Source organism: Cynocephalus volans, chromosome 7 (genome assembly GCF_027409185.1).
Source record: "Cynocephalus volans isolate mCynVol1 chromosome 7, mCynVol1.pri, whole genome shotgun sequence".
Classification (NCBI taxonomy): Eukaryota; Metazoa; Chordata; class Mammalia; order Dermoptera; family Cynocephalidae; genus Cynocephalus; species Cynocephalus volans.
The window spans coordinates 92,790,631-92,807,195 of record NC_084466.1 but is presented as its reverse complement, the minus strand read 5'-3'; the positions used below and the strand labels follow the sequence as shown (position 1 = coordinate 92,807,195).

The 16,565-nt window shown below is 42.1% G+C and overlaps 1 protein-coding gene across 8 annotated transcripts in view; it reads right to left on the bottom strand.

Moving 5' to 3' along the window:
- Positions 1–16,565, bottom strand: part of KCNMA1 (potassium calcium-activated channel subfamily M alpha 1) — a 701,659-nt gene that overhangs the window by 124,588 nt on the left and 560,506 nt on the right. For all 8 annotated transcript variants that reach the window (XM_063102675.1, XM_063102667.1, XM_063102668.1 and 5 more), the window contains 2 exons: positions 8,543–8,629; positions 2,146–2,222 (listed from right to left, as the gene is read on the bottom strand). In XM_063102675.1, the coding sequence (XP_062958745.1) occupies positions 2,146–2,222; positions 8,543–8,629 (164 nt within the window). The remainder of the gene's footprint in view (positions 1–2,145; positions 2,223–8,542; positions 8,630–16,565) is intronic.

Genomic DNA, 16,565 nt, shown 5'->3' with positions numbered 1-16,565 from the left:
AGCATCCCTACAAAATTGCTCACACCCTCAGGGAATCTCTTCTCTCTTCTTAGCACTGGATTCCCTCTAAATTTATTTAATTGTTTATAGGCTCGTGATTTGTCTCCTTTCACTAGGGTAGGGGTTTCAGGAAGGTCCCTGCCTCGTTCCCCACTCCATCATTTGCACCAAGAGTAGCACCTTGCACAGAGAAGGTACTCACAAGTATGGGAATAGCTAATCAATAAGTGAATCACAGTCTTGCCATTTCATCGATACCCCAGTGGGATGAGGCTCTGGCAAATGACCTGTCATGGATTATTGTCCTCAACAATCTCCTGCCTTTCCCAACCCCCTTACTACGAGAGCTGCTTTGCCAAAGAGCTCACCCTCTTGTATCCGCTACTCTCTTTTATGTACCTCTACCCTCAACACATTGTGCTCCTTCTGCTGGGAATGAGCCAGGCGAGGCCTGGCCAGCTGACCTGTGCATCTGTGTTCACAACCAACCGAGCAGGACTGGGGCTGGCCTGCTGGTGAGAGGGCCTTTTGAGTCATGGAGTCTGAGGGGACTGCAGGGGACTGAGATTTGTCATGTGCCTTACACGCTCTTAGATGTTCTTCCTGATAGGTTGTCAGAATCGGGAAATTCATAGGTCCCGGGAGGTTAGAGGTTCTTGTTCTGAGATACCGATAAGTACTCACCTTGGTAAGGCGACAGAGTTCGGGCAAGGGGGACCCTGCGTATTAAGTCAGTGGAGAAGGAGAGTGAAACAGTGGGCTTTGCCCCAAACTTGGGAACCAGCCTTAGGAATTTCTACAGAAACGTCTCTAGACCAAGATTACGCCCCACAGGTATTTGCCCCAGCGACTGGACAGTGTCTCTGTGCTCCAGCAGTGCGACATTCAAATCACACTGGTTTTACAGTTACTGTGCCCCTGTTTAGGAGTGCAGTGGAAAAGGTCCTGGCTTCAGTCGGCGTAGCCCAGGAATCATACTCTTCCATCTAGTTTCTGCTGGTGAAAAAGCATTTCAAGGGGTGATCTTTCATAACTGCTCTTTCTCATCAGACCCGAGGTCAGGCACCTTGCCCTCCCCTCCTGCAAAAACAATTAGGGCACTCAGAGACCAGCGTCAAGAGAGGCTTCAGGTGAGCCTGAATCCCTGCATGTTTAGTGGCTGTGTGCAAGTCAACAATCTCATCCTCTCAGTAAACTTGGAAGCTTAGTTTCCTCTTTTTGTAAAATCAGAGTAATAACACCCCTTGCCACTTACACAGGGTTATGGTGAGGATCGAAGCAATGTTCACAGGAGCTTTTAAAGCAGTAACTCACCATAGGAAGGAAGGCATTACTATTTGGGGGTTCATTAAGGTTGAGAACAATTTCTACTAGGTAATGCTGCATGTCACTGCAGAAAGGCTACTTTCAGCCATGGTATCTGAGGAGCTCACAATCTAATGTTCCTGACTCACCATATCCTTCTCAAAAGGCTCCATCGGCAAGTTGCTTTGGAAGGGGTGTGAGCCAGAACATGCCAGAAGCTACTGAGCCCAATCTCCCCCAAAGAGCAATGGTGCTTGAGGTTGGCCTTTGGGGACAATGGCGATTGAAGCCCACTAACAATGGCAAAATTCTTTTCTTGGGGCAGTCTGAGAGCACCACAATTGAAAACTCTGGCCTTTGGTGCCAAAACCTGCAGGAATCCCAAATGGGAAGAAAGTTGTCCCCCATTTGGGAGACTGAGTACTTAGACTAAGTTTCCCTCTCAGTCCTATGGCTATCTTTTCACTTGGTGGCCCCAGCCACTGGAAATCACCATGCAAAAACACTCTCTCCTCTGTGGCCTTAAACGTCCTCCTTTTTATACATCACACTTGACTATGTTAGACTGGACCCACCCACCTAAGCACCGCTTTAGAGTCAAGAAGTGAGGATTAAGTACTAGGTTCCCTCCTAGTGTTGACGCTGGTGATTTTCCATCCTCTGCTCTAACAGAGCGAGGACAGACATTTATTTCATGTCTCTTTAAACTGCTGGGTGAAACATAAACATATTCAAGAAAACTCTTGATGTTTAGTGTTTCTCTGTTAGGAAAAGGAGAAGGAAAACAAATTAGGAGAATAGGAAGGAGCAAGAGGGACGGGGGCAAAAAACACTACTTACGCCGTTTGCAGCCGCATTTTTTTATTCTTTTGGGATCTGTGATGTCATCATGACAGGCTTTGCAGTAAAAAAATGCCCTGGAGAAAGAGAATGGAAAAACTGACACGTTTCATAATCCACCCAAATGAAATGAGTACCACATTTCCTCCACGGTGGTGCCAAATTAATGAAACATGCCAGCACTAATTTCCTTTAATCTTCTGAAAGGTTTAGACGTTTGCAGACGGAAATGTTTGTTGCAAGACCATTTATTTCAAACACAGGATTCTGTGATTTGACTTAGTGCTTCTTTTCATAAACTTCCATTTGAGAAGAAACTGGGAGAAAGGTTGCTGACGTGACATCCCGCCTCTGCTCGCTGATCTTTCATCTCGGAGAACAGCATTCAGTGCTCCTCGTCAGAACACATGGGCAATCAGCCCTGGGCCCTTGGTGGGAACTTAAATGCAACTCTTAAATCCCCACAGTCTGCTCAAATATATATTAAAGGGGGCACGAGTATGACATTTCTCGGCCAAATAAAAACATTAACCCTGCCACTTTGAAAGCATATTTTCTTGCCAAAGTGAGAGGAGTTTGAGGAGAAGGGTGGAGAGGGGAAAACAAAAGCAGCGAGGCTGCAGTTCTTCTGTCAAACTCCCTCTGGGATTTCATAGCTCACTTCACTCCCAACCTAGCTGGCCAACTCCCATACTCTCCAGTGCTGAGAATGTGTAATAAATGAAGGTTTTCTTCTCACGATGGAGCAAAGCCCAGGTGACCACTGGAATGGGGTGAGCAGAGGCTGTTGAAGGGATTGCTAAAAGAAGCAATCAACAAGAAAGTCCCCTAATCTGACTCGAGCATCAATATGTGATTACAAAGTGCATTGGCTGTGTCTGAGATATTCTGGACAAGAGAAATAGGATCTTTTGAGCACTATTTAAAATCACAGTGCCTACAATAACAGCACGAGAGACCTGTGCCTTTTCAGTACCGGGGAAGTGATGAAATTCACTGGAACAACCTTACAGCCTTCTGGATCCAGGAACTCACAAAATCTTTGGCTTAGTGCCTTCAGCACTCCCAATATGAGATTGAATGCCAGGGATACACATGGTCTTTCCTTGACCAGGGCTAAAGAAATAAACCCAATTCTCGACCATTTGGTTCTTAGGTTCCTTTTTATGTTTTTCACAGGACTGACACTTATGAGTGGATCTGGACATTTTGCAGCCAAAATCTCTGGGACTCAGTGTCTTCATCTATAAATTGAGGAGGTTGTCATGACCTGCCCAAAGTCAACCCTGCTGGAGGTTGGCCAACTCCCAGGGCTTCTAAATCCAAATCCGATGCTCTTTCTGTCTTAGAAGCTCTTACATTATTTCCTTAAATGTCAGCTGTCATCCATGTTGCAAAAAAAGAAAAGGTAGCTGACTATTTTCCTTGTGTGGTGATGTGGTTAAGAACCCAATCAGGGGTAAGGCACCCTGAAATGGGAAGGACGGGAAAAGAGAAAACACCAGAATTGAGGAAAGTAACTTTGCATGTACTTCCTCTGGCCATTTTCTCTGCCCTGTGATGCTCCTACAGGTAAAAACACTAATGTCAACAATAGTTGTGGCTAACATTTATAGAGCACAGACTATAGTCCAGGTGCTTTTCTAAGCATTTTACAAGCATTAATATATTTGATCCGCAAACAACCCTTTGAAGAAGTTACGATTATTATCCCTGTTTTACAGATAAGGAAACTGAAGCACAGAGAGGTTAAGTGCCCTGCCCGATGCCACACAGCTGACAGTGGCAGAGCCAGGATTCAGTCTGGCATCAGAACCCAAGGTATTACACATACCTATACTAAAGAGATGACAAAATGGTAATGAGCCTGAGTAGACAATTGAAAAGATAAAGTGTGGTTATCTCATAAATTAAAGCTGGATTCTCTTTTTAATTTAATTTCAAGTTTTTTTTGTTTTTTTTTTTTGTCGTTTTTTCGTGACCGGCACTCAGCCAGTGAGTGCACTGGTCAGTCCTATATAGGATCCGAACCCGCGGCAGGAGCGTCGCCGCGCTGCCAGCGCAGCACTCTACCAAGTGCGCCACGGGCTCGGCCCTAATTTCAAGTTTTTAATTAACAAATAAAAATTGTATATATTTGTGAGATGTTTTGAAGTATGTACACAATGTGGAGTGGATAAATTAACATACACATTACCTTACATACTTATCATTTTTGTGGTGAGAACCCTTAAAATCTACTCTCTTAGCAATTTCCTAGTATAGGGCACATTGTTTGTAACTACAGTCACCACGTTGTACAACTGATTTTTTTGAACTTAGTCCTCTTAACTGAAATTTTGTAGCTTTTGACCAACATCTCTCCAATCCCTCCCAGCCTCTGGTAGCCACTGTTCTACTCTCTGCTTCTATGAGTTCTATTTTTTTAGATCCCACATATAAGAGGGATCATGACGGTATTTGTCTTTCTGGGCCTGGCATATTTCACATAACATAATGTCCTCCAGGGTCAGACCAGTTAGGCTAATGAGTGAACTGAGGCGAGGACCGCGGTGTCCGTGGTGACCTGGGACACATCCCCCAACTGGACAAGGCAGAGTGTCTATGCTCTAGCTGATCTCTGCCAAGTGCCACTTCATTGCAAGCACCATTCTCTCCCTCCTCCCCTCATCTCTGCCTCGGCCATGCTCACCCGGCAAAGCCCTACCTTACTGCACACCTGCACCTGAGCAGCTGAGTGCTGCTGGGGAGGAAAACACACTGATCTCACTCGAAATCCATGGCCGTGGCTTCCAAGGTCCTTTTCACACTCCTCGGGATCTACTCCAGTCTCTGGGTGTTTGCTTCCCCGCTCTCCGAAACAGGACCCTCATAGAAACAGCTCCCAAATGTATGTCTCCAGACCTCACATTTCCCCAGAACGCCAGACTCAGATCCAACCGCCTTTACATCTCCATGAGTATGTGCAGCACCTGTCTTCCACTTAACACAGCCCAAGGAGAATTCTTAAATTCCCACCACCCAAAAGTTGCTCCGCCTCCAGTTTTCCCTGTCTCGGTAAGACGGAGCTATTATCGCCCTCCTGCTTGAGCTACAAATCCAGGTTTCGTCCTTGATCTCTCTTTGCTCCCTCACTTCTACCCAGCTCATCAGTGGGTCCTGCTGACTCTCCGAAATATAGTTTGAATGGAAGTCACTTTTCGACACCCCCACTCACCAGCCAGCCCAGGCTGCCACCCCCTCTCACCTGCACCATGCAATGTCTCTGAGCCTCTCACCTCCTCTCCTGCTCCATCCCAGTCCCTTCTCAACAATGCATGCAGAACGCCTTTCACTAATGTAAATCAGACCACATCACCCCCAGCTGAAAACCGTCAGTGACTTCCATTTTATAACAAATCCAACGTCTGAGTAAAGTGTTATAGGGACCAGCCTCTGCCTTTGTCTGTAACCTCATCTCATACCACTCTCCTCCTCACCTGCTCCCCTGGCCACACTTTCCTTCTTGGGATCCCTGCATGCAAGGAACTTTTTCCCACCAAATCTCCTCTTCCCATCTGATCTTGGCATGATAGACTCTTTCTCAGCATCTCAGTTACTACTCAAATACCACCTCCCTCTCCAAGAAGCCTTCACTTGTACCCAGTCGAAGTCAGTGACCCAGTGGCATGTGTTCTTTCACCACGGGAAGAAAAAACTATAATTCTCTCCTCCCTAGAACGTGAGCCCTAGGACAGCAGGGGCTTCTCAGCACTGTTCACCACTGTTTTCCTGGCACCTAGTGTAGAGCCTCCTAAGCAGTAAGTTGAATTTGATGAATGTATGAATATAAGAATGCTTCCCAGTATTGTTGGGTCTGCCAACTTTTCAGGGGAAAGCAACAATAAGAATTTTTATGTAAAAGTTCATGACTTTTTCACCTTGTTAACTAATCAATTTTTTAAATTGTAACTCAAAATAATCATATCTGCAAGCCAAATGGAGTCAATGAGCCACCGTTTTGGCTCCTATATTAAAGATGATGTCCCAAGGTTATTTAAAAAGAAAAATACTTAGTGTCAAAGAGTAAAGTGCAAGTGCCCAAATGCCCATCCCAAAGTGACCTCTTTGTGACTGGAATTGAATTGTTTCACTTCTCTTCTAAAACACTACATGTGAAAGTTTCTATGAGCTAGAACTCATTAACTTCTTTTGTTGCTTTTTGGCAGCAGAGGGTGTAAATTCAATACTAGATCACCATAATCTACTTTTCCATTTTTACAAAACTTGTTTAGTTTCATTCAAATCTCCAATGTCCTTCCTGTGGTTTTCTGCAGTCTTCATCTATCAGAAATTCCCTAACTGACAGCATTTGCTCTGACACATCACACACCACGGAAAATTACAGGCTGGTGTTGTAGCTGATTGTGTCAGCATGTATCTGTGAATACCATAAAGCACTGAAATGAGACATATTGCACTCTCTAATATAGGAGGTAATTTGTTTTTTGGACTGCCTGGTATTTGTGACATTCATTAGTGAGAGATGCAATAGGAAATAGAATTACACAAATGGGAGCTTCATGTTATATTTGCTATCTGGGAGGTACACGAGATATATGGGGCTGCTGTGCTCCCCAGCCTCCTGTATTTGGAGCTGAGATGCTGCTTCAAGCTTTTGCATCTCACAGTCTGTACAACAGCACAGCTTTCTCTTCTAGAGGACCTGGGGGCAGGCAGGGGCTTCAGCCCTAGTCGTTTCCACTTTCTCTTCTCATGTGAAATCAGTTCTCAGGATATGTCTGAAGAATAATGAGGCTCCATGAACTGGGTAGGGAGGCATTTCTTTCCCACAACTGAATGATGGTCATCTTTTCCCAATTTGCAGAAGTAAATTTAAGTTATTAGAGAGCTCAGTCTAAAAAGCTTTTTTCTGTTCCTCCATGCCATATTTTATTTTTCCTGAAAGCTTTTGTAACAACTATGTCTAGTTTGCTAGAGTGGATGAGGAGAAAGAAAATCATAAGTATCAGCTGTCCAATATCACTGTTCTGTATTCAGCATGTCAGGCTCACTCCTTGGCAAATAATTAAGAGGACAGACTCTGAAACTGGACTTCCTGGCTTTAAATCCTGGCTTTGTTACTCACTAGCAGTGTGACTTTGAGCAATCTTAGTTCACCAATCTGTGCCTCAGTTTCCTCATATGTAAGGTGGAAAATTGTAATGCTACCTATCACATGATGTTGCTGTGAGGATTAAATGAGATCATAGATACAGATAATCTAGTACCTAGAACAGTGCTGGTGCATAGTAGTCCTCATAAGAATGTGTTAGCATTATTAAATTTGCTTGAAAGAGAGTGGGTTTTAGAGAAGGAGAGACCAGTTCCAATCTGGGCTTGGCAACTTACTCATGTTCTGTGTGGCCTCAGACAAATCATATATCTCAGTTTTACAGGTGAGGAAACCAAAGCCCAGAGTGTTTAAGAAGACTTACCTCCCAGGGTTATTTTGAGGAGTAGCGATAAAGAATGTAGCATACCTAGCCCAGCCTGGCTTTGAGCAGAAACTCCTTAAATGAAGACAATAGGCTTTTATAAATAATTATAGACCTTCACAATGAATAACTCACTTAAAATACTTTATGTAACATTACTGTTGAGCTGAGTGACCTGTCTGACCACTTGTGTCACATTTTCTGCCAGTAAATTTTTACAAGTTCATAGGATAGAATCAAATATAACAATATTCCATGTTGTTCTGCAAAGAGCCCTATGATTCCCTAGGCTATTTAAACAGGATTAAGGATACTAATAAAAGTGTCATGAAATATTGAGGCCAGTGAAATCCTGGGCTGTACCCACAGAGGCTTAACAATTGAAGCTGACAACCTCAGCCACTTACCTAGAAGACTGCAAATAGAAATATAGCCAGTTCAATATTTCACCTGAAATTAACCCAAACCTTTTGAAATTCCATTTGGCACTTACAATAGAAAGCTGGTAATTCTCAAGCAAATGTGCCTAGATAATATAAAGTAAAGAGCCCTGGAAAAGTAGCTAGTTGTCCTGTGATGTTTTCTGGGTCATCAAGAATCTAGATGACCCTGTGTAGTCACTTTAGTTCTCTGGGCCTCAGTTTCCCCTCTTGTAAAATGAAGAAGCAGGTAAGTAGGCCTCCTAGTTCTAAAATTTTATTATTCTAATCAAAGATGTGGAATTGACTATGTAAAAAGAGTCCACAGAAGATCTGAAAGCATGATCTCTTTTTCCTAAAACTCTGCACCATTGGGTGCCCACAGGTACGTTAAGAAGTTTTGGGGTTAGAGCCCTAGACCCATGGAAGCACACCCACCTTGGTAGACGAAGATGGGTATGGCTGGGCCAGAAAGAAAGGCAAATAAAAATAAACTCTTACCTTTTAACTTCTTTGGCATCACTTGCGATGAAAAATCCTAAAGTACCTTCTTGGATCTTAAGATGGTTTCCAGGATTAATTAATATACTGCTCAGTGAACAAAAACAAAGAAAGAAGACACATTTGTGAGGTCATGTTCTGAATAAAACCTTCAAGGCTGCACCATACTGTTGTTTCTATAGGGGGCCCACTAGTTTAATGCGTTTCCTAAAGATTTTGTCCAGAACATGATGTCTACTGCCCACACATTTAGTTGGATTAGGCCATCATTAAGCTCTACTGGTTAATTCCCAGGCTGGTACATTCCTGCTTGAGGAAATCAAAGCAAATCTAGGTTTTAGGGCCTGGGTTTGTATAATGGGCCAGTCTAGCTGCCATCATAGGCATCTGACTTTATAGCCCTCCTCATAATGAATCCCTTTTAAAACTGCTATGCATGGTCAATGTTGAAGCATTGTTCGTCTAATAAAGCTCTTGCTGTACTAATTTGTCATTGGATGGCAGAACATTAATGGGACCCCTATATGCATACAGAAACATACATGTATACACATCACATATTACCATGGGGAATGGTACAACACACCCACAACCAATGCAGAAGCAAACCGAATATCTTCATGACATCGATAAGCACATGAAGTAGACTCCATGTACAGCCTATGCAGGAAGAATTGGATCTACCCAAACAGCAAAAAAGAAAAATGTCAGCAATCAAATATACTGAATGATTCCAGTCTGCTGTTTATAAAAATATATGGGGGGTCTGAATAAGATGGGTGTCTAGTATTTTCTAATTGGGGCAAACTGTACTTAGAAAACAAATGCAAATTACCCCTAAAATAAACTTGGCCTGTAGGGAAGAAGGATAAACCTAAATATACACTGTCCTATTTCAAAGTGGTATAAATAGATTAGCTGACCAAGTTGTGTTTGGACTGGCAGAAGAGATAAATAGATCCTAATCTAATAAATGGATGAAACAAACAAGTTTAATTTTCTGCAGATCAGAAGCAGAATACAGGAATGTTTTACACAGAGATTAAGACGAGGCTTTGGCTTAATAGACGCCGAATTTAGGAACCTTAAATCAAGAAATAGATACAAAAGAGGTATTCTTTGATCTGAAAAGCTGGTGTTTAAGGTAATACATATTTGGAATCAGTCTAAAGGAAGTCCTTGGCTGCCCAAAACAATCACCGTGGAGGACAGTAATTAACATGTAATCATTTTCTGCTGGTAAAACCATTCCAGAAAAGTGCTATGCCAGGAGAGTGCTATGTCTGCAGTAATACAGGAAGGACCCAGGGGAACTTTTGTTCTGTTGAGAGAACTCTGAGCATTATCATTATTGCACAATAACTGTTTGTGGTCACAAGAACATCCACCATCACCTGTAACAAGACCTGACAGAAGGAAACCGAACCTTTGTCATCGCTGTTATTAACACTAAATAACAGCAAGAGTCTATGAAGATTTGACTGCTCTGCCTAGAACCACAGGCAGCAATGAGATTCCTCCCAAATCAGAAAGCAGCAGGCCACACTGATAGCACAGCTTGCAAGGGGCAGCGGGGTGTACGGGCACCTCTTAATTATCTCCCTGCCAACTCCTCACATTCGTGTAACAAGCCCTCTGACTTCACGTGATCACGAGGGGAAAGGGTCAGAGCTCATACAGTTTAGATGAATTTCTTTCTCAAACCAATTAAATATGACGTTTTAGAAAGGCAGGATTCTGGATTTTGCGCATTTTCTTACCTCCTTTCCTGCATGACAGTTCTTATACCCCCTGGCTCTGCAATCAGAAATTGGGTCCAGATTCCAACACTGCCACTTAGCAGCTGACTGACTTTAGAAAAGTTACTAAACCTCCTTAGAACTCAATTTCCTCACCTACAAGAGGAGGAGGATCATAAAAATAGTCTTTCTTCAGAGAATTAAGGGACAATGTATAGAAGGCTAGATACATGTTGGTTATTGTTACTTTTATTATTTTATTCTTGCGGAACAAAAGCCAAAGTGCATTTCATTTTCAGCAGGAATTATCAAAGATTTTCCTTAGCTGGCCCCGTAGAATGGAATACAGGGCTTCTTATCAAAACACCTGCCCATAACGAGATGAAGTTACCAGGGGAAAAACTGTACACTCCAGAATAATGTATAAGGACATACACAAAAAAAATTCCATGGACTTTTGGAACCTAAAGAAGCTAGTTCCTTTAAGTTGGAAAAGTCTACATTTTGATATGTATTCTTATCAGAACGTAAGAACAGCTTCTCAGTGAGAAAAATCCTACCATGATTTGGAAAATGGAATTCAAAAGGAGAAATTTGACACACATCACCTCAGTGACATACAAGTGCAAAACAAGCCTCACATGGTACACTGTGGCCTTTCTTCATGTCACCTGCTTCATTAATTGTACTCCAGTGACAGAGCCCACTGTGTTATTGTGAAATGCAGTGCTAGCAAGGTTGCTATCCATGAAAAGTTTCTTTTCAATTCCTTTCTTCTTTATCAACGGTGAAAAACAATTGGTCTACAGTGAAGTTTTAGGGTTGGCATTCTAGAGAGTACAGGTTGGGATAATTTATTGCAGTCTTTGAGCTTGCTTTAGCCAAGTTAGTGTGTGGAGAGAAAAAGATCTGGGACACGATGTAAGGCACGCTGTGTCCAAATCTCAGGTTTGCCACTGATTTTGGTTAAATGCCCAGGCACAGGAGTCAGGCCTCACCAGCTCAGGGCCCGGCTTTGAGCATGTGGGCACAACTAAACCTCACTCTCCTCATCTGTAAAATGGGGTGAATAATCACTAGCTTACAGTGTTTCTAAGAGAATTAAAGTGCATACTCTGTGCTGAGTAACTGGCACATAGTAGGCTGTTAATACATGATGGTTATTAATAATGAGCAAGGTGATTATACAATTAAATGAGAGGTAAATAAACTCTCACAGCACCAGAACTTCCATTTTGTCCTTGGTGCTAATAAATGATGCAGGAGGTACCCTACTGGCATTCAAAGATCTTTTTACTGACCGCAGTATCCAAAACATTTTATCCCTATGCAGCATCTGCGGACTGGCTAATGTGGACTGACTTTTGTCTGCACAGTGGACTGCCTCTTGTTCCTTAAATAGTATGGCTGATGGCATCTCCAATGACCTCACAGGCCATATGGCTCCAGGATGCCCTCCCGCTCCCTGCGGACAGGGGTGAGAGGGTTTAGACCGTCGCTGTGTGAGGTGGGAGGCAGCACCATTTGCAGATGTCTAGATGAGGCTAAGGCAGCCTTCTGGGTGGGAATTCAAAGAATGAGTCCAGCCCTTGAGAACAGTGAAAGAAAGAAGTATAGATACATAAAGATGCTCATTGGGCTGGATTCGGCTCACATATTTAAGGATTTGGTAAAGAAGCATATGTCTCTGATTCCAGGGGACCATGACATTTCATATTCCCTGTGTAAGAGTACCAAGTTTCAAAAACTCTTTGAGGAAATACATCACTGTTTTTGATACTTCAGACATTAAGTCTTCTATCCACATTCCAAATCTAGAAAGTTTAAATAAAGTGTTAATTCGCATCTTCTTGAAAATATAAAAGGATAGAGATTCTACGCAGAAGTAACTTTTTTCTTTACTTTTTTTTTTCTTTTTCCTGAAAAATGCCTACTATCCTTAGAATTTCTTATTGACCTCCTAATGAGAATACACAAATTTTCCCAAAGATCTCTGATCTCTTTAGGAGATTATCCAATGTTAAGTTTGTTTTGTTCTTACAGCTGCCAAAAGTCTCCCTCCCTGTGCGCCACTTTAAATCAGTCCTCTGGCTCCAACTCTGTCTAATTCACTATCTTATCAGAGATAAACTTCAAGATGTATCACGTGAAGAATCAAGACAATCTCTGAAAAGAAAAGCCCATCCATCCATTTGCAGAATTCCAGTAAGGACATCTTCTTGGCAGGGGTGGAGTTTCCCTCATTTCAGAGAACATATAAACTGTCCTCTCTCTTCTATGACCTGACTGATTCCAACTGAAAACATCCAGTGACAGCTGGAAGAACAGGGCTGGTGTGGTCCCTTCTCTAAGGATATTTGCTCTTTCTTTTCCTTTGCTCTCACACTCGTTCTAAATTTAGACTCATTCTTTGTCTACTCACCCACTATATGCAGTAAATACATATTTTATGTAAGGAACCTAAAAAACATGGTCACGTTCTACCTACTTTTGAGTTTCTCATAGTAGCAAGCTTAGAGCTCTGCATGCAATAGGCACTTTTCAACTATTCGTTGAACGAATGAAAAACGTAAGTATTGGTCTCAGTTCTAAAAGTTTGCCTTTTCACTTCCAATAAGGGGAAAGGAAGTCACAGGTGTTCTTTCAAAGACCAAGCCGTACTTTCTCATTAGCCAGGCCCATCGACCCACCTCTTCTAGTGGGTTGGCCAATTAGCTAACAATCTTCCAGAGGCATTAAGCATAAATATGCAAATATACAAATATAAAAACAACGTGGAGAGTTGGAGCAAATAATTTCAATATTGAAAACACAGCTCCCTTAGAACTGAACTATGTGTTCCTAAACACAAAACACGTCCACGTGGAACTGGCTAGCAGGGCTCTGTCCAACAGGAAAATGTCTTTATTAGCTTCCTCTGTGAGAGGAGCACCAGGTCTCAAGCTGCACTGCATTTCGTTGGGTATCTCTTGCTGAACACGGGTCAGGTTGGAGGACTGGCACTTGATGGGGAATAAACAATTCGTTCCCCTTTTCCACCACTTGTGCATGACAACTGTGATCTCTTCCTCAATCATTGTAAACTTCACTTGTTTGCTGTTTTTGCAGACAATGATTCAGCTGAAACAGATATTTTTTAAAGGAAATTTTTTCCTATTATGGATAAGTATGATAGATGTGTGTTTCTTTCCTCCTCTTCTTCCATTTTTGGTAGGTGTAATGTACCATTCCCCAGGCAATTAAAAAATATCATGACTCCTATGAGAATATAGTTTGTACTTGATAACATCATAATTATATTTGTCTAGCAAGTTAATGGGACTTCATTAACTAGAGCAAGCAGGTAAAAATCATCTAGGACTTCAGGTCATGCTATGCCCTGATGAATCATGCCACTGGGAAGAGGCCTCTTTGATCACACAAGTTCATATACAGTTGCTGTCAGCTGGGACTTTGCTTGAATCGACTGTGTCCCCTCTCAGGGAGTACAACTGCAGTCACTGTAGTTCGAGGACTGTGTTAGGACACAGCTCGAGAAACCCCAATCTCAAATCTTATAACCTTTCTGGAACTTTTCATTCCTTCTGGGCTTTAAAATACGTGCTGCTAGACTCCCATCCAAGTAGACAAGCACACTGTTACTTTAGAATCTATGTAGGAGACATGGTTGTGTATTCCATGCTTCAATATACTTAAGCCCAGTTTACTTACACAGATATGGCATAATAAAGATTGCTCCCAGTTGGTCAGATCCCAATGACCACCACTGTTGTCCACTAGTGATACTGGCAAGGACTTTTTAGCCTGAATCCATCTCAATAATTTTAGAAATGGTATTTTAAAATATACTTTGCCTAAATGAAAATGTTGGCCACATACATGGGCAAGAGAGAGTTGGTCTGAGAAGGATAGTGCTGGATATCTGGTTCTGGGAGCAAGCCAAGTCACTTTTTGGTATACTTTCAGACAAGTCATGCCTATATCACAACATGCCTTCACCACACGATAAAAGGACTCAAAGGCCAAAAGCCAACAGCACAGGTGCAACCACTGTGGACCTTTGAAGATGCAAAGTGTTGCAGTAACTTCTCGCAGTTGGATCATATCGATAATACCAAACTGACAGGAAGCCACCTCTATTTATACACATCGACTCAGAAAAATCACAGAAGAATTTGACTGTGGGAAGAGTTCCAGACAAATACAAATACAAGCACGCACACACAGTTACAAACACAAACACGTGACAGTGACTACAAGCACAAAGAAGAGCAACTCTTGAAAAGATGAACAAGTAGGCATCTCAGTAGTATGTTTTCAACAATACTGTCATAGAGAACACATTATTAAAAACCTATGCTTGAAATATTAACCCAAAAAGGTAAAAAAAAAAAAAAAATTGCCACCGATGACAATTTAGTCATGCTTCATGCAACATGAAACAGCAGCAAAACAGGGTGAAGTCACGTGGTGAAAATTGAGATACTTCTTCATATGAAGAAAAATGCCCAAACACATTAGGGGAAAAAGCCATAAGTTCGTCTCAATAAACGGTACTCATTCAGTCAATCAAGTGTGATGACCTGGCAATCTAGCAGCAGTGTTCTAAGTCTTTACTGAGCACTGCCCAAGAAATAAAATACTCAAAATGTTATCACCAAAATAAGTGGGAGGAAAAACAGATGTGTAAGGGCTTGGTCTCTGTCTTGTGGATAAAAGGACATGAACTCTGCACTACAAACTGGAAACTCGACACAAGGAGGGGAAGGTCACTGGGAATGTGGATATGGCATGTAGACAAAATGGCACCAGAGTCTGGTGGACAGCAAGTCACATCAGGACAGTACAAAACAGACACAAAGGGCTGGAGAGAAGTGTCCTCCTTTTCTTTTCAACTTTGATAGTATTTGTTCCCATCATTGGTGCCATAACTGAAAACAGCATTGTGCCTTTCCTTTGGTTTTTTTTTTTTTTTTTAGGTTTCCTGCAAAGAAGTTAGTGCGCCATCCAAAAGAATCAACAAATCAAACAAAAAAGAGCAACAGGCTACTTTCGATTTTTATGTACTCTTGTTGGAGATGGATATATACATATCTATACACATATATATAAATACACATATATTATATATATATATATATATATATCAGACAAGGGAATGAGATTATATATGCAGATATATATAATCTCTCTCTTCTTGGATTCTCGGCAAATGGTTAGTCCTGTGGTTAGGAGCGAAGGTACAGGGTGGAGGTTGGAAGGAAAGTTAACGAAGAGTGCATACCGCTTTCGGCTTCTGCAAAACGACAAGAAAAGAATTTAAAATCAAACAATTTGGTAATAAATCGACGGACACCAGAAGGAAAGAAGGAATAAAACCCTTGTTTCAAATCATTTGAAGGATGCACGTGGAAACAAGGTTTCCCAGCAAAGCATGAAAAGTCTCACGGGGCGAGACCAATGACAAGGGAGGCGGTCAGACTCGCGCTGAAAGCAGGGCGCTGGCAAGGAGACGCAGGTTCTCTGGATTTTAACACCTGCTCGGCTCGAAAACGTGAGAGGAAGAGAAATGGGGACTTTTTAAATGAAGAAGAAGTTAAAATTATTATCTCAGGGAGAAATCAGAAAACCGTTCCTTTTTCACATGAACATTGTGTTGGGCATGAACACTGTGTTGGGTCAGTCCTGTGTTTTCTCAGAAGCATGATCCGCATTCCCTCAAACACACCTTTTTCCACAAGAACCAGTGTGCGTCCACACTGCGACCAAGCCACATCTGAGCGTGAAAGCCGGCGACTGCACACAGAAAGCCAAAACAAAGCCAAACAAGATCCTTTTGCTCTTTTCCGAAAAAAATTTAGAAATTCTCTCTATCTGTTCATATGGCTTTGTTGAAAACAACTCAGATTTGTGACTCAGTTGAAGGGTCCATCAAAGAAAAGATTTTGTCATCAGGGAGTGCTCTGAGTTTGTTTTCTTAGAGTGGTGACAGCTCACGATGAGCCATTAACAGCCTTTTGCTCTCCCTCCTTGTGACCAAAAGGTGGCAGGTGGGAGATGGCTGGTCGAGGTTCAGGGAACAGTCTCCTGCCATGAAATTATTCTAGGATGGTCAAAAAACATTATTTGGCATCAGCATCACCCACATTATGACACTTTCTTGAGAGATGCACAAAAGTGATAGAGAACACTGAGTTACACAAAGATTTACTGACTTGGCAACACAAAGATGATCATTTGCAAAAACCCAGGATACACAATTCCCCAGCACAGGTAATGAGAAT